This window comes from Dendropsophus ebraccatus, chromosome 14 (genome assembly GCF_027789765.1).
Source record: "Dendropsophus ebraccatus isolate aDenEbr1 chromosome 14, aDenEbr1.pat, whole genome shotgun sequence".
Classification (NCBI taxonomy): Eukaryota; Metazoa; Chordata; class Amphibia; order Anura; family Hylidae; genus Dendropsophus; species Dendropsophus ebraccatus.
The window spans coordinates 21,531,284-21,551,598 of record NC_091467.1 but is presented as its reverse complement, the minus strand read 5'-3'; the positions used below and the strand labels follow the sequence as shown (position 1 = coordinate 21,551,598).

The 20,315-nt window shown below is 45.3% G+C and overlaps 1 protein-coding gene across 1 annotated transcript in view; it reads left to right on the top strand.

Moving 5' to 3' along the window:
* Positions 1-20,315, top strand: part of NPEPPS (aminopeptidase puromycin sensitive) — a 44,683-nt gene that overhangs the window by 12,541 nt on the left and 11,827 nt on the right. Inside the window, exons 3-9 of the mRNA XM_069951750.1 lie at positions 6,827-6,904; positions 15,242-15,363; positions 17,656-17,763; positions 18,738-18,938; positions 19,031-19,127; positions 19,211-19,244; positions 20,071-20,185. Coding sequence (XP_069807851.1) covers positions 6,827-6,904; positions 15,242-15,363; positions 17,656-17,763; positions 18,738-18,938; positions 19,031-19,127; positions 19,211-19,244; positions 20,071-20,185 — 755 coding nt within the window. The remainder of the gene's footprint in view (positions 1-6,826; positions 6,905-15,241; positions 15,364-17,655; positions 17,764-18,737; positions 18,939-19,030; positions 19,128-19,210; positions 19,245-20,070; positions 20,186-20,315) is intronic.

Sequence of the window (20,315 nt, the reverse complement as noted above, 5' to 3'; positions counted from 1 at the left end):
ACTCCCATGAGCCAGAAGAAGTGTTGGCCTAAGTGCTTCTATGCTTGGAGTGGAACCAACAGAGAGGTTTAATTGCAACATAATATCGATGCACAATACTGACCCAGATTCTGTTGTGTGAAAGCGGCCTAATAGTCTGTCCCATCCTAACAAGCAAGACCTACTCTAGTGAATATGTATTGAAATCTCCACTGTACTCCACCTACTTTTTTATAGGGGTGATGGCCCACAAAGCTTCCTAGAATGTATAGATGTACTGGATCTCAGCCAAGTGGTAGGGGCATGGGAAATATAACATGTCCTGTGAGAGAGTTGAATGACTTTCAGATGAATAGGTCACAAAGTGCAGAATATGGAAGCACAAACAAAAAGCAAGGAAAATGGCTTTGCTTAATTAAAGGGGCTTTCTAGAATTTTAATAATGACAGTGTAGTGTTAAGATAGGCGTCGGGATCAAATAGGAGAGGGTCCAACACCCCCTCACCCCCAAGAGAACAGCTGATTAAAGAGGCTGTGGCCTCTTCATTGTTTCCCAGACACAGCGCTGTACACTTTGTAGTGGCGGTGGCTGGTACTGCAGCTTGGTCCTGTTCACGTGAATAGAGTACACAAGGTTGCAGTACCAAGCACAGTCAGTACAACATGTATGTAGAAGAATGATCCCGGCACTCACAAATGCTTAGTATTCTTTTATTGGCATATCACATAGTACAGGTACAAACAGGAGGACGTGGCGTTTCAGCACGTGGCCTTCATCAGCCACAAGCACCACCCCACTACAGTGTGCCGTCTTATTCCAATAGCACAGTACAACATGTATGGCACTGTGCCTGAATATTGTGAAAAGGCTGCAGCACATATACTGTGCCACAATGCTGTCAGTCAGCCAAATGGTGGATCCATTGTAACGATTCCTGATGATGCCAACCTCACAGTGCACTATTGAGAGGGCTGTCAAGAATTAGAAAAACATACCGGATTCCTTTAAAAAAAGAGTGCCACACCTGTTCTCAGGCCATGTGCGGTATTACAATTCTTGCGTTAATCACTTTAATGGAACTTAGCGGCAGTACCACCCGCAACCTGAGGGCAAGAGTGGTGCAGGGTCTATGCCTGCTACATATACTGAAGTTTGGCTGTACAGTTGCGTGTGATCTTTCCTTATATTAAAACCATCAGAGATCTTGTCTCTTGTACCAAGAGGTGACCACTTCGGCGTTTTGATTCTTTCAGTCTGAGCGATGCTATAATTTACAAGCCATTAGTCCATCAGGTTATAAAGGAGACAAATGCACTAATGGAGCTTTCGGGCCGTGCCAGAGCGCAAAGCTAAGCTGGATTTATATTGTTAGTGCTGGGGGGAGGAGAGTCCAGTGTGGTGTCTGCAATCTGCAGTGTACGGGCATGCATCGCCCAGACGCTATAGGATGTAACTTGGCACACCTATATCCACCCAGGACTGCCTGTCAGTGTCAGTGACCCATCATTACAGATAAGCATTCACAGTCTGGCTACAAGCTCCATTCACCCACGGTCCTCTGTTCTCCTACCGGCACATCACAAGTCTGCTCTTGCCACAGACATTCCTTGGTTGGCTGCCAAATGGCTTGGACCTGTCAATGTGCAAATTCCAGTCTACTATACTAACCTGATTGATGTGCTAACCCTCGTCATACCGTAAACTGCATTGCAGTGGGCACCCCTTACTGTAATATTACAGTCAGATGTTGGCTGTAACCTCTCCCGACACTTGCCGGTGATAATGCCCCAGCAGGTGTCCTGTAGTGTCATGCAGCGAGGCAGCTGCTAATGTCTATACCTGCAGAGTATCCAGTTACCTCTATACTTGGTGTTGACATTGTAAGTAATGATAACGTATAGGAGAAATGGTGTACAAATCCCCCCCAGTCTGGGGCCTGTTCAGTGACATGAGGATTAACGTCTCCTGCTGTATCTGCCTAGTGGGAACAGACCAGCCCCATGTGAATGTAAGCAGAGAGGCCTGCGGATCACATCATGTACATTACTCCCCACTGTGAACTGCTTACATTGCCATCTGGCTCCATGTCAAAATGCCATCTGTTGTCACCCACGGGAGCAAGGTCCGAATAAGAAGTACAGGCGATGGATTGTCTGGAGGAAAAAAATATATATACATTTCAGGGTGGTAGTGGTTAAACATAGTCCATGTACTCGCCTATCACTGATATCAGCGCTATTGCCGCTAGGATGTTGCTGGTCCCATTAGGGTCCTATTACACAGAGATTTTTAACGATGAACGATCGCAAAAGAGATTGTTTATTGTTAACCTGAAATCGTTCACCATATTACACATAACGATGGACGTTAGTTACGATAGTTACTGCGATCGTTACTACAATAGTTTATTCCTTCTGATCCCAGCAAAACAATGTGCAATTACACTGAGCGATTGGTGAAAAAATGCGGAACTTGAGCGAACGAATGTGGAATTACAGCGAACGTTTAACGATAATTTTAGATTCAGATCTAAATGGCCGATTAACGACATACCAAAAATTTTTCGATTGTTCCTGCAATTACGCAGAACGATTATTGTTTAACTTCGACTAATATAACGATTTTTCGCACAATAATCATCCCATGTAATAGGGCCCTCACAGTGTTTCCCACTTTAAACATAGGACATGCTAATTACATTCCTGGAATGTTCAGATAGAATCTTCAGTTAGGTCATGTGATCTAATGGTGACCCCCCTGGAAGTTACATGTGTTTCTGTGCTCTCAATGGGGTCACAATTTTAGCCAGCGCTTCCTATATGAAGAAGCTGCATGGACTGTTCCACACAACCTCTTCACAGAGGGGTAGTAACTTCCATCAGTTACTTATGGTGGTTATACAGCTCCTGTGACAAAGTTATAATAGAATTGCTCAGCCTCCCTGACTATGCTTGTAGCCTCTTAGCTTATTTAGAGCGATATAGACATGAAGGCAATTACACTGTTCTTCCAGCAGACAACTGTGATGCATCGTGGGATTCAGTGTTATCTTTGGCTGGTCTCCCTGAGATCAGTGATCTGTTTCCCTCATGGCATTCAGAGCAGTCAAGTCAGGATGGTGGCTGCAGGAAGAGAGCTCCATAGACTTCTAGAGTCCACCATCTGCAGCAAGATGGGGGGAGCTGTTAACCAGGGAGGTAAGCACTCATCCTTGCTCTTCATGTTTTTTTACATCTGTGTTTTCCATAAAACTTATACGTTAAACAGATTGCAAAAACGCAGTGTGAACCCAGCCTAACATACACTACCTTAGGCTGGGTTCAAACTGCGCTCTTTGAAGAAAAATAAAGGATACAATTATGTGGAATCCGCTTAATTAGTTTTTCCATTGACTACCATTATAAAAAAAAAAAAATAAAAAAAAGATCAAAACAGGTGCTTTTTTTTTTCTTTAAAGTTTCACTTTTTTTTTTTTTTTATGCAGAAATCAATAGTACACGCGATTTTAATAAACTTTGTAATTGGGTTTATTATCTGCATTCAAAAAAATCTCAATTCTTTTACATCAGTCGGGCCCTGTGTAACCTACGGAGAGGGGGGAGTAGGGAGATTAGTCACCAGCAGAGAACATAGGATTACACAGTGGGAGCTGTATGAAAGCCGGTATTCAGAGGTCAGTGCTGACTTCAGAGGAGAGAGCCCGGTCATGTAGCTGTAAATTAACTTTTTGTTATCCTATTTTGGTGCCTCTCCCTCCACCCCTCCCCTCTCCATAGAAAATCATGGGGGGGGGGGAGCTTCAAACTGCTTTTTCAGCTAATAAACCCAATTACAAAGTTTCTGAAAATCACCTGTACTATTGATTTCTGCAAAAAAAACAAAAAAAAAATGGCAGGGGCACTTTAAGCATAGACAAAAACATGGTCAATGTGAAAAAATAATTAAAAACTGTTTGAAAAAAAAAAAATTGTCAATCACCCACATTTAGAAAATATATAATTACTTACATTAAAAAAAAAAAGAATTGTTTTTAGAAAAAATCAATTCCTCAATAACCTTCCATTGATATCTTCCACATTGCTGGAGCTTAGCTGTGTGCACCTGCCATACAGTGCAGACATGTGGCCAGCGCAGCAGTGCCAGTCCGGCGGACTAGAGTGTTCGGTGTGCGGCTTAGATTACAATGTCAGTAGTGAACAATCTTTTTTTGCTTAGTTCGGAGTGAACTGTCTGTCAGGATGTGGTATTGTGCTGACATGAGTCTATAGTATGTCCTAGCGTGCCAGGTATGATCTCAGCGCCGCTTTTGATGCCAGCTTAGTCTACTGTCCCCAGCAGGCTCAGTGCCAGTCTTTTCAGCAGGTTACGCTGCCAGCGCTGACAATGTCCCTATTGCAGACATTCCTGCGTGAAGTCAGCACAGAGAATGAATCCATTTAGTCTGCAGTAGAATAGGTAGCACTTGGGTGCAGCGGCATCATGCTATTTTGTTTTCTGATTATTTTTTTTTTTCCTGATGCAATTGATGTCTGGGGACCTGTGGGCTGTGGAAATTGCCATAGAGCCTGATAATAAGAGAAACTCTCGGCTCCTCAGTCGGCGTGAGGCCTTTGCCAGCAGTAATACTAGTATGATGTCTTCCTGGGCAGCTCTATTAAATACATGCTTAATTTCATGGCTCTCTTTTCATTTATGGCGCTGTAAATCTGTGCTTAGAATCCGTCTTCCGGCTTTATATTTCAACCTGACAAACAGATAGCATAGGTTATAATAGAATTATCCCAGGAGACGTCCACATTGCCTCCCCCCTCCTATCCACTGACCATAGTCTCTGGAAGGAAACCTGCTGTATCAGACTCTTTCACCCCATTGCATCATTGGAAATCAGGATCACTAAAAGCCGTATGACATCACCCCAGCCGCTTACTATAGGAGCGCCAATCTGGCTGATCAGCACACGTTTACTGAGCCTGTTACATGACTTTGAAATAACTAGGCTGTGGCTGTGTCCACACACATTGGGCTTCATTGCAGTACTGTGGCATCTCCACAGAAATGATGCAGTACTGCAATGAAGCTGCAGTGTGCGAACACCACCTAAAGAGTGCACAAATTATTGGAAGATTGTTCCTGCGACCCTTTACTATACATTCAATTCGTTCCCCACATCTCCTTGTGTTATAGATGATGTTTAAAGGGATTATCCAGCGCAACAAAAACATGATCACTTTGCCCCCTCTCTTGTCTCCAGTTGGGGTGGGGTTTCAAACTAGGTTCCATTGAAGTAAATGGAGCTAAATAGCAAACCACACCTGAACTGGAGACGAGAGGGGGAAAAGGGGCCATGTTTTTGTAGCGCTGGATAACCCCTTTGAGCATGTCAGCAGCCATATCAGCCAGCGTTTGCTGGGTCGTCTGCTTATTGGTAGTCCTATTACTCTGGGGGATGTCAACCTGTTTTGAGCTGGAAAATGCCTAGCAATTTTAACAACTTCTTGGCATTTTTTTTTCTTTAGGGTGCGTTCACACATCCAGGATCTGCAGCAGATTTGATGGCCCAGACTTGAAACGGTACATTTGCTTTGAACTGCAACTTCAAATCTACTGCAGATCCTGTACGTGTGAATGCACTCTGTGTATACACTATTGAGAGAGGAGTTTGTTTTGTTTTTTTGTTTTTTTTTTCAAATTCAAAAGTAATTTTATTAGAACTACAAATTTACTGAACCAATGCCGTAGAGAAGAGTGAAAAAAGATCACGAGATCCAATAAATGTTTTCGAGAATCTGCTTACAGTAAGGCCCAGTTCACACTGAGCGAAAATGGCAGAATCCCACCATGCTCAGTGTCCTGCAGGGAGTGAGTGAGTAGACGCGCGCATCCGCTCCCGCCAATCAAAGAATTGACATGTCACTACTTTGAGCGGAGAGGGGAGGATGTGGACGGGCGCGCCTTCTCACTCACTCCCTCCCTGCAGGACATGGTGGGATTCCGCGGTGGAGAGCTCTGCCGCTGAATTACAGTTTTTGCTCAGTGTGAACTGGGCCTAATAGTGCAACTTATACAAGTAAATAGAACTGTTGAGCCTGTTGGCAGCCGGTTCTCACCCGCTATGAAGCGAGCTCAGTAGCTGAGCTCGCTTTATAGCGGGTGAGAACCAGCAGGGCATACACGTACATGGTACCCCGGCAGGGCATACATGTGTGCCTGTTTGCGTTGGGTTGGGGGGGGGGGGGGAGGTGTACATGTATGCCCGCCGTTGTTGAGGGATTAATAAGAGTTCTTATTTTTATTCTTCAGAATTTTTACACGTTCGCAAAATATGTTCGCAATTAGTGGACTAATTAAGGACCCATTGGTTTCTATGGCCTGATATTTGCAGTTCTGTGATCTTGTGTGTGTGATATTTGCGGTTCTGTTTGTGGATGTGCAAAAAATGTGTGAATGAGGCCTAAGTCATGATTCTTCACAGCGTGCTTATAGGATTTTAATTGAAGAATTGTGCGGAAAATGTCATTAAAAATGGCAACCTGAATATAGGCATGGCACGTGCACAGTCTGTAACATTCATACGCGCCTAACTTTCCATAGAAAACACATTTGGTGTGTGTATATATATATATATATATATATATATATATATATATATATATATATATAATATATTATAATGTGTGTGAGGGACTAATAAATTCAGCGTGTGAATGTGAAAACATTGACCTAGATTTGGATATGTTCTCAAATGAAATCTATTTGTAAGAATTAAGCGAGAAATGTCCGGCGTTAGGGCCGATCCATAACGTCTCCTCATGTTTGCCTTTTCTGATTTTCTTTTCTCTGTTGCAGAGATTCATGCCACAGGTTTTAACTATCAAAATGAAGATGAGAAAGTGACTCTGTCCTTCCCCAGTACATTGCAAAAGGGTAAGTTCCATTAAAAATTAAATAAAGGGGTTATCCAGCATTAGAAAAACATGGCCACTTTCTAACAAGATGAGACACTTATCTTCAGATCAGGTGTGGCTTGCAGTTAAAGGGAACCATTCACCCCGTGGCCCCAGGCAGAAACTGACATACAGTGACATAAAGGTCAATATACTTACCACATCGCTCCCGGTCCCGCCCCAGATCCCGTTGTTGACACGGAGAAATCTCTGATTCTTCTTCTCGCGCCCATTATGGTAATGAGCCGAGATGAGTCCAACGTCCGTAGGAAACGACGGACAAGTCCAACTTATTCATGAGGTCCTCTTCTCGTCGCTGCCCATCCACGTCTCCTGGAACTTGATTGACGTCTTCAGTCTTCTGACGAATTCCCGCGCAGGCGCCGTTGCGATGGTCTCGTCACCTCTTCTGCGCCTGCGCAGTAAACAGGATACGTGCTCGAGACAATTGGCGCACGCGCAGTAAATAGTGAAGCTGCGGAGCGCCATAATTGTGAACTGTGCACGTGCCGAAAACGACCGTCACTGCGCCTGCGCGGGATCCGGCGAGAAGAGAGAAGACGAGGAGAAAGAAGACCCGGCGTCAATCAAGTGTCGGAGGTGGGGAGAAGTTTGGACTTCGGCCCCGGCGGCGCTCATTAACATAATGGGCGTGAGAAGAAGAATCTGAGATTTCTCCGTGTCAACAACGGGATCCGTAACGGGACCGGGAGCGATGTGGTAAGTATATTGACCTTTTATGTCACTGTATGTCAGTTTCTGGCTGGGGCCACGGGGTGAATGGTTCCCTTTAACTTCAATAGAACTGAGCTGCAAAACCTACACCCAAACTGAAGGCAAGAGTGGTGCTGTTTCTGGAAGAAAGTGTTTTTGTTTGTTTTTTTTTTTTTTTTTAGTGTCAAAGTTTTTATTAAGGAAGATTTAATGCATACAATAAACAGGATCAAGGCAAAATCGCCCCACGCAGGGGGGATAAAGTACATTGGATACCTCCTCCAGGTTTGGAAGAAGAAAACACAAGATCAGGGAAGAGGAAACATAAAACAAACAAACAACAAACAAATGGATATACCGTATTAGCATACAAGGTCGTTCAAGTGCCTGCAGGGTTTAAACATGAAGGGTAATAGAGTCCCTTGGGGGGGGAGTGGAGGGTTTAGCTCATGCGTAGGTACGGAGGATTCCATCGCTAGGAAGCTAGACGGAGCATTGAAAGGAGGGATGGGGTGGTTGCGTAGTCTAGCCATGGTTGCCAGACTGCGGTGTAGTGTTCGAGTGTGTCAGTACGGGTGGCTTCAATTTTTTCATAGAGCATGATTACATTCACCCTGTCAACAACTGCCTGGACTGACAGTGTGGGAGATCTCCATTTGGCCGCTATGTGAATTCTGGCAGCCATAAGGACGTGTTGGAGTAGTTTATGTTGTTTGAAATTAGTGGAGGGAAATTTGTCACCTAGTAAGAGTGCTGATGGCCTTTTAGGGAGGGCTTTGTGAAGCAGGGAGGAGAGAATTACCAATATAGAATCCCAAAAGCTAGAGACCACAGGGCAGGTCCACCAAGTATGCAGTGTATTGCCAGTATCTGAGCAGCCACGGAAACAGGTCGGTGGCACATGGGGATAGAATTTATGAAGGAGGCTGGGCACATAATGGACCCTATGTAGTACCTTAATCGAGGATTCCATAAGGGACACTTGCCGGCTTCCTTTAGTGATCTGTTCACAGCAATGATGCCATCGCTCTGGGGATAGTGTAAGAGCAAGGTCAGTTTCCCATTTGATCATGAAAGGTAATTTGGTCTGTGGGGGGGGAGGGGAGTTGAATGTGGAATAAAGATCGGAGATTATCCCCTTCCCGGTTGGGTCAGAACGGCAAATGTGTTCAAATGATGAGAAGGAGGAGCTAGTGTTGCCTTGCCACGGGAGGGATTCGAGAAAATGGTAAATTTGGCGTAGTCTAAACAGTTCTGAGGGCGGAATGAGGTGGTCTTGGCGAAATCTGTCTAAAGGGACTAATATGGAGTGTTGCGTAAACTTCTTGAGGGTGGTCAGATGGTTTTCCGTCCACCACCGAAATTCTGAGGGGGAAAGGCCAGGGGGGAACATAGGATTGCGAAGTATTTCTAGCATAGGGGAGGGGTTTAATTGCAATTTGTACTGGAAGCGGAGGGTTCTCCAGAGAATCAGTGAATGGTGCGTTAATGGGGACTTGGCTTTCAGTTCTCGTGGGAGAAGACCGGTGGACCATAGTAAGCCATTCAAGGAGTATGGTTCCAATAAGGCTGATTCCAAGTGAACCCAGCGGGGTGCATTTTGTCGGGCGGAGATCACGGAAAGTTGGGCAATACGAGCAGCCTTATAGTACCTGTCAAAATGAGGAACTGAGAGGCCTCCCAGTCTTTTGTGATAGTGCATAATAGATTTAGCTATTCTGGCTTTAGCATTGTTCCAAATAAATTTGAAAACTTGTGCTTGAAATCTATGGAGGTCATGGGCAATTATGGGTATTGGGAGGGCCCTGAATAGGTATAGCAACCGGGGGAGGGTTACCATTTTAATTGCATTTATCCTGCCGACCCACGATAGGGAGGGGGAGGACCACTGAGTCAACTCTTGGGCCAAACGACTAAATAAGGGGGTATAGTTCCATTTATAGACTGAGGCCAGTGTTGCAGGGATATTTACTCCCAGGTATGTGAGGTAATGCTCTCTAAATTGGAAAGGGAATGTATCTATAAGGTGGTGTCGCTCTGGAGGGGCAGTGTTGATAAGTAAGGCCTCAGATTTATCTACATTAACTCTAAGTCCAGATAATGTTTCAAAGGTGTGAAGGAGTGAGAGGAGATTTGGAACAGAGATGAGAGGGTTGTGGAGGGTGAGGAGAAGGTCGTCCGCAAAAAGGCTGCATTTGTAGGTTTGGTCTCGCATAATAGGTCCCTGAATGTCCGGGTGCAATCGTATGGCTTCAGCAATGGGTTCCATTGCTAGAGCAAATAGGGCTGGGGAAAGAGGGCATCCCTGCCTAGTACCTCTGGTGATAGGGATTTGGTTAGGAGAGCTAGAAGGGAGTTTTAGGAATGCTGCAGGCGAGTCATATAAGAGCTGTAGTGCTTTAACAAAGGGGCCTGAAAAGCCTAGTTTTTGTAAAACTTGGAAGAGATATGGCCATGATAAGGAGTCAAAGGCTTTCTCTATATCGAGTGCCAAGAGAAATAGGGGGCGCTTGTTCAGGTGAGCGGCATGGATCAGATTGAGGGTGCGGCGTATATTATCAGGGGCTTGTCGTCCTGGGATGAATCCTATCTGGTCTTTGTGTATTAGTGAGGGGAGTAGTAGGTTAAGTCTCTGGGCTAAGATGGAGGTGAAAATTTTCAAATCAATGTTGAGGAGGGAGATAGGCCGATAGTTTTTAGTCTGCAGGGGGTCCTTGTTAGGTTTTGGGATGACAGTAATTAATGCTGTGTAAAATTCAGGTGGCATTTGCTTTCCAGCTAGGATGTCATTATAGGCTGATTTAAGGTGAGGTATGAGGAGGGTGGAGAACTTTTTGAAATAAAGGGCAGTGAGGCCATCTGGGCCCGGGGACTTCCCGTTTTTTAGGTGTTTTATAGTGGCTGCTATCTCTTCTTCAGTTATATCCCGTCCTAGTGAGGTGGCCGCTTCAGCTGTCAGTGTGGGTAGACGTAGCGTTTGTAGGAAAGTTGTAATGTCAGGTAGGGAAGGAGGAGTGGGTTCAGAATATAAGGAGGTGTAATCACAGAACGTTTTGTAAATGGTGTCAGGGTTAGATGTAGGGGAGCCTCTCGGTCCATTTATCTGGTATATGGTGTTGAGTTTTTCTTTGGAACGGAGTTTTGCTGCTAGTAGTTTGTCTGGTTTGTTAGCAAACCGATAGTAGGTGGCTTGGGTCCACCTAATGGCTTTTTCAGCTCTATTTGTTAGAATGGAAGATAACTGCATCTTAATAGTTTTAATCTGTCTATGGAGGAACAAGGAGGGGGCATGTTGGTTTGCAATTTCTAGGCGGTGTAGTTGATGTTCTAAGGTAGTTTGCAGTTTGGTTCTCTCTTTCTTCCTTTGCGCTGCTTTTTTAATTAGGGTGCCTCTGACATAAGGTTTATGAGCCATCCAGACAATACCGGAGGATACATCCGGCGTGGTGTTAATACTAAAGTAGGAGCGCAGATCAGCCTCTATTTCAGACCTTACTGTCGGGTCTGTCAGCATGGCCTCATTGAGTCGCCAGCGGAATGGAGGTGGAGAGGTGGTGTTGAAGAGGAAGACTGATAAGACACTGTCATGGTCTGACCAGGAGGAGACCACGTGCCTAGAATACAGCAAAGATGGAAGAGCTGGGGAATTTGTGAGGATCATGTCAATTCTTGAGTATGATCGGTGGGAAGGTGAGTAGTAGGTGTACCCTTTGTGTGGGCCATGCGATTCTCTCCACGTATCTGTCAGGACGTGTGTTTTAATAAGTGCGTGAAATCTGGCCCGGTCTGTCTTGGACAAGTCGGAGCGGGTGGCAGTTGTGCTATCTAGGGATGGGTTCCATGTAAAGTTAAAGTCTCCGCACCAGATGAGCGTATGGTATTGTAGGGATGCTAGTTTGCGTAAAATATGTTGGAAGGTGTGGAACGGCTTATCCGGGGGAGCATAACTATTCACTATGCAGACCGTGTGTGACATGAGAGAACCAAGCAATATGATATATCGGCCTTCAGTATCTGCTATTGATGAAGTAATTTGGAGCGGAAAGGAATTTTTAAGAAGTGTAAGGGTTCCTCGTTTTTTTCGTTCATGCGTTGCTACATAAAAACGAGTATAGTTCTTGTGGAAGTACCTGGGTTGTGAGGTGTTAGAGAAATGGGTCTCCTGAAGACATATGATGTCTGGGTGGTGTTTACTGTAATCAATGAGGGCTTTCCGTCTCTTTTGGGGTGAGTTGAACCCTCTAACATTGTGGGAGAGTACCCTGCACATGGTTAAGAAGTGGAGGAATGTTGCTAAGGGAGCTCATGAATAGAAAGGGGTTAGAGTTAGGGACCTGCACGGTAAGGAAGGCATTGTAAAATCTAGACCTAAGCAAAACAGTATATGACCAATAGATAATGTAAAACAGATGAGAAGTAATAAACAGCATAACAAAATGGGGTGGTGTGAGCACCCCGATAGGAATGCCAGAGGACATCAAGTGGGTCGGATGTCGTGCATCTGGCATTATATTGGGCAGCACAATTCACAACTGCCAGGGTGACCATGTGAAAGAACAATAGAAAACAAACGAGGAAGTAGAAATAGAAATCAGTCCAGTTCCCCCATTAGACTCCCATAGCAAATACCTGAGGGTCTGCAATGTTGGGTTTATGTGGAGTATAAGGCAAGAGAGTCGGGTGGTCATTGCAGACTTGGAAGTCTATGAAGGTTTACACCTTCTTGGAGTGGGATGGGGGAATGGTAAACTCACAGTTCTGAAGTTCTATGTTCGAGACGACTGGCACGTTCAGTCATCAGGTGGTTCAGGATCCCGCCGAGGTGTCTGGGCTCGTCCCACTGCTGTCCAGGTTCTGGCAGGTCGTCTTGGTTCAGGTGGAAGTGGATCTTGCGGGTCCATCGGGATGTTCAGTCTTTCCAGTGTCTGTCGTCCATCTTCCAGGGAGCGAATGGAGTGTTGGGAGTTGTCATGAAGAAACGCCAAGGCGAACGGGAAATTCCAGCGGTATTTTATGTTGGCCTTTTGCAAAGCCATGGTGATTGGCCTGAGTTCTCGGCGCCTGGCTAAGGTCATCGGACTTATATCAGCAAATAGTTGCACTGCACCCGGCACTCCAGGTAGAACTGCAGAGTTTCTGGACGCTGCTAGGATCATATCTCGGGCTTCGGCATGGTGTAGATTGAGAACAACGTCCCTAGGTATGTTTGGGTTTCGGGGTCTGCCCAGTGCTCGGTGAATGCGGGTAATGCGAAAGGTCTCTGGTGGTAGCTGAGGTAACAGAGCGGAGAAAAGGTTAAGGGCTGTCTCTTTGAGGGCAGTTATGTTTTCCGGGAGGCCTCTAATTCGAATATTCGCTCTACGAGACCTGTTTTCAAGGTCTTCTAACTTCAGCTCAAGGGCGGCGATCTTGTGGTCTTGATCTGTAAGTCGCAGCTTGTCTTCTTCTAGAGCATCTGCCACTTCGTCCATACGTTGTTCCAGGTCTGATGTGCGTTGGCCCAGTTCATGTATTTGCTTGGTAAAGGTTTCCACAGCAGCGGATAATTCCAACTTGAATGTGGCCTGGATAGATTGTAAAAGTTCTGTGGTAGAGATTACCGAGCCATCTGTTGGGCGAGTGGTCGATGTCGTGGGCTGTGAATGTGGGGGGGATGACGACGGTGAGGTGGAAGCCATGTTGGGGCGTGTGTTCTCAGAGGCTGAAGAATAGAATTGCTGTAGAGTACGGGTGGTAGCAGTCTTGGAAGATGTACGTTTATTCCGGTTCATATTGCAGAGCAGTGAGTGGCTTCAGTAGAGCATCGAAGATCGCTACACGGTCACATTAGGCTGGCAGTTGGGGGCAAAGAGCTACTGGCTACATTTAGCTTGCCAGATGTTGCACGTGCGCCCGTTACATCCTAAGAGAGCGTGGGTACAGTTAATGTAAGGAAGGCACTACCGCGGACAGAAGTGTCTCAGAGGAGGAAGGTGGAGCAGTAGGGGTAAGTTGGTGCGATAACAGCTCCTTCTGCAGGAATGTTCTGTTGTATGAGACAGGTATAGGTAGTAGTCAGCAGGTGACCGCAGGACACTGTGGTGCGAGACCGCAGGTAGATAAGGACTAGCAGTAAAAGCGTGCTAATGGGAAGTTTCTTCCCCGTGTGAGTTCTCTTGTAGAGGAAAGTTGTTGGTACTGGCCAGTGGGTGGCAGTGGAGGACTGTATATTGGGACCGCAGGGAGATCTCAGTTCGATGAGGCTGTGCGGTAGGAGCAGGTTATTAAGAGACCTCTTCACTGTGCCAATTCACTTGTAGACGGGATTTACTGGTAGTGGCAAATACGTGGCATCAGAGTGCTGGAAGATTGTGAGGAAGATTCTAGCCCCTGTATTAACTTGTATAGGGGGCAGTGTCAGGTTATGGCCAGAAGGTGGCAGCAGAGAGCTGGAAGACTGTGGTAATGGTTCTAGCCTCCGTATTAACTTGTATAGGAGGCAGTGGCAGGTTATGGCCAGAAGGTGGCAGTAGCGCACTGTAAGTTAGGATCTAGTGTTCCCAGTAGGAGATTTCTAATAGATGCGGCCTGGCTGTGCAGTCGGCACAGTCACCAGGGTGTCAGTTGCTGTGTCACCAGGCCACTGGAGTAAAGGGGGAGCTCTGCAGGTGTGGGATTCTGTGCCAGTGCAGCACTGCAGGTTTGGTGCACTGTGTCAGTGCAGCCCCCGGTAATTCCAAGATGGCGGAATTCGCGCCAGTTCTTTTCCCTGTAGCTCTCTGGAGAGCCCAACTCACTGTGTTCCTGATTGCTGTGGGGGCCTCCTGGGGATGATCCGACCTGGAGGTGAGCTGATGTTGTCCCTGTGGCTTCTCTGCACTCGCGCGAGTCCGGGCGTACTCCCGACCGGAAGTGTGTGGGGCCCGGCTTGCTGGTGCTACTAGAGGCCGGGGCTTCAGAGCAGCAGGTAGGCCTCGGCTGGAGGTAGTACAGGGCTGGGTCGGGGATCTCCTGGCTGTGAGCCCTTGTGATGCAGGAGGGGCTGTGATGGGTTTGGGGATGTTTGGGGTGTGGGAAATGGGGTAGAATAAGAGAAAAGCTGCAGAGCTGCAGAAAGTGCGTCTGGCAGTCTCAGCATACAGGCCACGCCCCCTTTTTTTTTTTTTTTTTTTTTTTTTAAATACTGGATAACCAGTGTGGTTTCACTTGACCAAATTAGATTTAAGGTGACACAATTAGAGTCCAATGCTCACTATTGAGTGCTCGCTTTTATTGACCAAACATTTTATAGGTACCAGATATGACATACTGACCATAGATTACACAGATCCAACAGTATGGTATATCACTGTCTTCTTTTCCTCATGGCTGGGTGGCAGCTACATCCAGATACCTCTATATACAGTTTTTTGTTTTTTTTTAATAGTCCGCTGCAGGGATTACATCCTTGGTCTCGGACTTAATCACAGAGCTGTGATTCTATTTTCTCAGTCCCTAGACACCTATTCAGGGCTACTTTATGGCAGCAGTTCTACTTTTGTTGTCCTGTCTCTGACTATCCACCATTCAGTAAATTATGACCTATTGTGTAACCAATGTTCTGGTTTGTGGTGTCTGTGTGTAGGTACTGGGATGCTGAAGATTGACTTTGTCGGGGAGCTGAATGATAAAATGAAAGGTTTCTATCGCAGTAAATACACTACAGCCTCTGGAGAAGTCCGCTATGCTGCAGTCACTCAGTTTGAGGTAAGAATATGTGGATCTTGGTTTTTATTAGCTGGGTCACAGGTTGGCTTTCAGAAGCAGTGTGTCTGTTTGTAATGATAATGGAAAGCATGAATAGTTAATTTGGCCATATAACATTTCTCATAGTGCTGAATTGAGATCTACACTAATATTCTTGCAAGGGAAGGAGCGTGAAGGCTAAGTGGCTAGTTTCATAACAGTGGCCATAACTCTATAACTGGAGGTTGCACGTCTCTCCATTTTTGAAGGGAACTCTGGTTCCATGTTCCAGTCCCTGAGTTGTGGGTCAATCGGCTGTTTACAAAAATTGCTGCCCATAGTAAAGAGCCGTTAACATTCACTTGAATGTTACTGTGCTGCAGTTTACGTGCACAGCTGTTATTGGCCATCAGTTATGAATTGGATTCAGCCTCTCCATCCCAGGGGGAATGTGACCTTTAAAGGGGTACTCCAGTGGGAATTTTTATATATATATATATATATATATATATATATATATATATATATATAATATTTTTAAATCCTGTCAATAACCTCTATTTTAAAATGTCCAGTCTAGGGATGCACCGAAAAATCGATACTACCATCGATTTTCGGGGCAAAAAAACGGTTCGGTACCAGGATTTCCTGGTATCGATACTTTGTTAAACTGTAGTTTAACAGAGTATAGTGCAGAGAACATGACAGGCGGCTACCTGAGCGCCTGTCATGTTCTCTATGTGCCACCCCTGCAAACACAGACCTGGGACCCCTATCCTCCGCGCTCCATGCTGCTGCCGCCGGCCACTCCTGCCTCTCGCATTGCCGCGGGGGACACCGCCGACCCGGGGACACGTGTGTGCCACAGCGGGGTTGGCAGCTGCGATAGTGCTGAGGTCTTATGGAATAAGATGAGCGGCATGAGCTTCCCCCCTCCACAGGCACCGGACATGAGACAGAGCTGGGCCCGGTGAGTATCTGACAAGAGCCGAGGGGGACGCGGGGTCCCGGGTCAGTATAGCATTACAGAGCAGCGTCGGCGGCAGGAGAGGGAAGAGAGGCTGAGAGCTGCACCGTCCGGGGGAGAAGGCTGGAGGTGGGGGAGGCGAGGAGGAGATCTGACAGGAGGTGGATGGCTGTGAGGTGGGAGCCGTCAGGACACTCCCGGGCTGGCATCAGCAATGTGGGGGGTGAGCAAAAGGTCGGCATGGCTGCAACTGTGAAGGGAAGGGGGAGGGGGGCTGTAGCCTGCACATTACTCTGCCGCCCGAATCCAGCTGGAGTAGTGCAACTACAACCCCCATCATCACTGATAGCTGAAGTGTGTTGCATGCCTACAACCCCCATCATCCCTGATAGCTGAAGTGTATTACATGACTACAGTTCCCATCATCCCTGATAGCTTAAGTGTGTGTTACATGTATACAACCCCCATCATCCCTGATAGCTTAAGTGTGTGTTACATGTATACAACCCCCATCATCCTTGATAGCTTAACTGTGTGTTACATGACTACAGTTGCCATCATCCCTGATAGCTGAAGTGTGTTACAGGACTACAGTTCCCATCATCCCCCTGATAGCTGAAGTGTTATTGTGCATATTATAAGATTATCACCTTCCTGATCACGCACAGTAAATGGTGCAAGCGGAGAAACCACCAAATTCAGTACCACATAAAAACGTGCTACTAAATTTTTTAAGAACATTTATTTTAAATAAGGCAAACTTTAGTTTTAAAATAATATGGTCCGTACGGGCGCATCTCTATTCTTGTGTTTTTTTTTTTTTTAATAAAATTTATTAAGTATCGAATTGGTATCGAGCATTGAAAAAAAAAAAAGTTGGTATTGGTATCGAACTCCAAATTCTGGTATTGTGACAACACTAGTCCAGTCTTCCAGTACTTAGCTGCTGTATGTCTTGCAGGAAGTGGTGTATTTTATTCCAGTCTAACACAGTGCTCTCTGCTGCCACCTCTGTCCATGTCAAGAACTGTCCAGAGCAGGAGAGGTTTTCTGTGGGCATTTGCTACTGCTCTGAACAGTTCCTGACATGGACAGAGGTGGCAGCAGAGAGCACTGTGTCAGACTGAAAAGAATACACCACTTTCTGCAGGGGATACAGCAGTTGATAAGTATTGGAAGGCTTGAGATATTTAAATTACTGTAATTTACAAATCTGTATACCTTTTCTGACACCAGTAGATTTGAAGAAAAAAAAATATTGTTTGTTCGAGCCTCTTTAGCTGTACCCATCCATACTGCTACATTCCTTCTCTTTGTGATATATAGTCTACCTACTTTATTTACAGGCCACGGACGCACGCAGAGCTTTCCCCTGCTGGGATGAACCGGCAATCAAGGCAACCTTTGACGTTATTTTGATTGTCCCCAAGGATCGAGTAGCTTTGTCGAACATGGTAGGTCTTATGTTAACTCTTCTAGTGTATGGACGAAACTCAAATGTAATTTCTTCCTGAGAGGGTTCCCTTCTTCTCATTGTATTATCTGTACTATGCAATAGTAACCTCCACCCATAACTGATGACTATGGGATTAGTAAAACAATAAAAGATTCAGTAATGCTGCCCTACCAGCCCTTGGTCCTCATGAGAACACAGCTCAGGCTATTACAGCATGAGGGGGCCATCAAACTAAAAAAAAAAAAAATGTAGGTGTGTGTATAGATAGATATAGATATATATAAAAAAATATATATATATATTTCACTTTGCTAAATGATTATCAAGCCATGTAGTAGACATTATTGATTGCCCATGTAATAGGGTCTTAAAAGGGTTATCCAGTGCCACAAAAACCTGGCCACTTCCAGAGACAGCACCACTCGTCTCCAGTTTGGGTGGGGTTTTGCTACTCGGTTCCATTAAAATGAATGGAGCTTAATTGCAAACCGCACCTGAATTGGAGACAAGAGTCGTGTTGTGGCCATGTTTTTGTAGCGCTGGATAACCCCTTTTAAGGCTTATAGCCTATGCGCGTAAAATATCAAATAAGTATGCCTTGTTGTGCTGTTATGAGTCACATTGAAATGGATGATGATTGGTTTGATTACCAACGTTTGCTAGTAAATTATATTAGCCAGCCATATTATTTTGCAGGAAATTAAATGGAGTGGGAAATTAGACGTGTGTCAATTTACATGCATTCACACAACACTTGCAGTTTGCACAGTCTTGGAAAGTTCTCAGCACGTATCCATAGGCCACCAGCACACACACCACTGTTGATGAATGGTGGTGTAAGAGAAAAAATAAATTAATAAAAGAAAGTTGACTGATTTCTGCAAGAGACCTGCTGGTGAATATAGGGCTATTCACACATGTTTTCATTTCTTTTAACCTCCCTTCTCTGCTTAATTGTATCACATTGTTTAGAACCTAATTGAGCGTAAGCCATACCCAGATGATGAGAGCCTGGTGGAAGTTAAATTTGCACGCACCCCTGTAATGTCTACCTATCTCGTGGCCTTCGTGGTGGGAGAGTACGACTTTGTAGAGACGCGATCTGCTGATGGAGTGTTGGTCCGGGTGTATACACCGGTTGGAAAAGCAGAGCAAGGAAAATTTGCCCTGGAGGTAAACACTAATAGGCCATTGTTTTATGTCTGTGTTTGGTTCACCTAAGAAGTTGTCCACCTCCAACCATTTTGATCTGTCATTCCTTTTAGGTTGCTGCTAAAACTCTGCCTTTCTATAAGGATTACTTCAATGTTCCTTACCCTCTTCCCAAGATTGACCTCATCGCAATTGCAGACTTTGCAGCTGGTAAAGTTTCCACTGAGTGGCCTGCTGTACTGGGGACGCTGTCATTGGTGCTTCTATCCCTCACCTTGTATTTGTTTTCACAGGAGCCATGGAAAACTGGGGCTTGGTCACCTACAGGTGGGTTTGTTGCTTTATTATCCCCCTAGTCAGGTCATAAGTCAAAGTATCTCCATTGTGCTATGGCAGCGCTTAAGTGGTTAACGAGGCTTAGATCATGGCTGCTTTCTTCCAGAACCAGCACTTGTCTTGTCCTTTATTAAAGTGAATGGAGATTAATTGCAGGATCGCACATAACCTGAGGACAGGGGTGGTGCTGTTTTCAAAGAATGGAGCTGTGCTTTTTTTTCTAATCCTGGATAACCCCTTTAAGAAATTGAACTGCTTGTGATCTAGGCTTTGTTACACACCTTTATTATGCCAAGATTCCCATATGACTTGAATGAATGCTGCAGTCAATCTTCAAGAATGTTGTGATATATCACTACATTATCGGACTGGGATCCACACCACATCTTAAGACCGGGGGAAAATATTTCCTGGGAATTTGGGTGTGCAGTCAGCCACTATTCATTCCCTATAGCGTTGCCGAGCAATACTTGGCAGCCTTCTTGAGAATGAATGGCACACGGGCTGTATATCCTGTTATTCCTGGGACAGTTTTGTCCCTGATCTCAGGATTTCTGGGGGTCCTTGCAGTCAGACCTCTACCGTTCAGCTTGTTATCCGCTACTTTTCCTACTCTTGACAGATATACATATATTATAAAAAATAAAATTGGCTTTATATTTTAGGCTCGGCAAACATTCAAAGGTAAGATTACATACGTCCTTAGCACCGAAAGGGTTAGGCAGTTCAGTAGACTTAAGGCCTGACTAAAGCAGCTTATGTAGACCAGTTCAATTTATACAATGTTTGAGGTATTTTCATTTTTTATTTTCCTTAGGGAGACGGCTCTTCTCATTGACCCTAAGAACTCATGCTCTTCCTCTCGCCAGTGGGTGGCTCTGGTTGTCGGTCACGAACTGGCACACCAGTGGTTTGGAAACCTAGTCACTATGGTACGTTGTGGTTACTCTTTTATATTCCTGCAGTACCAAAACAAATACTCAACAAATATAAGAGTTCAGGAAGGGACACTCAAAGCTCTGCTATAGTAATGCATGTGCTCAAGGTTATTGTAATTACCTG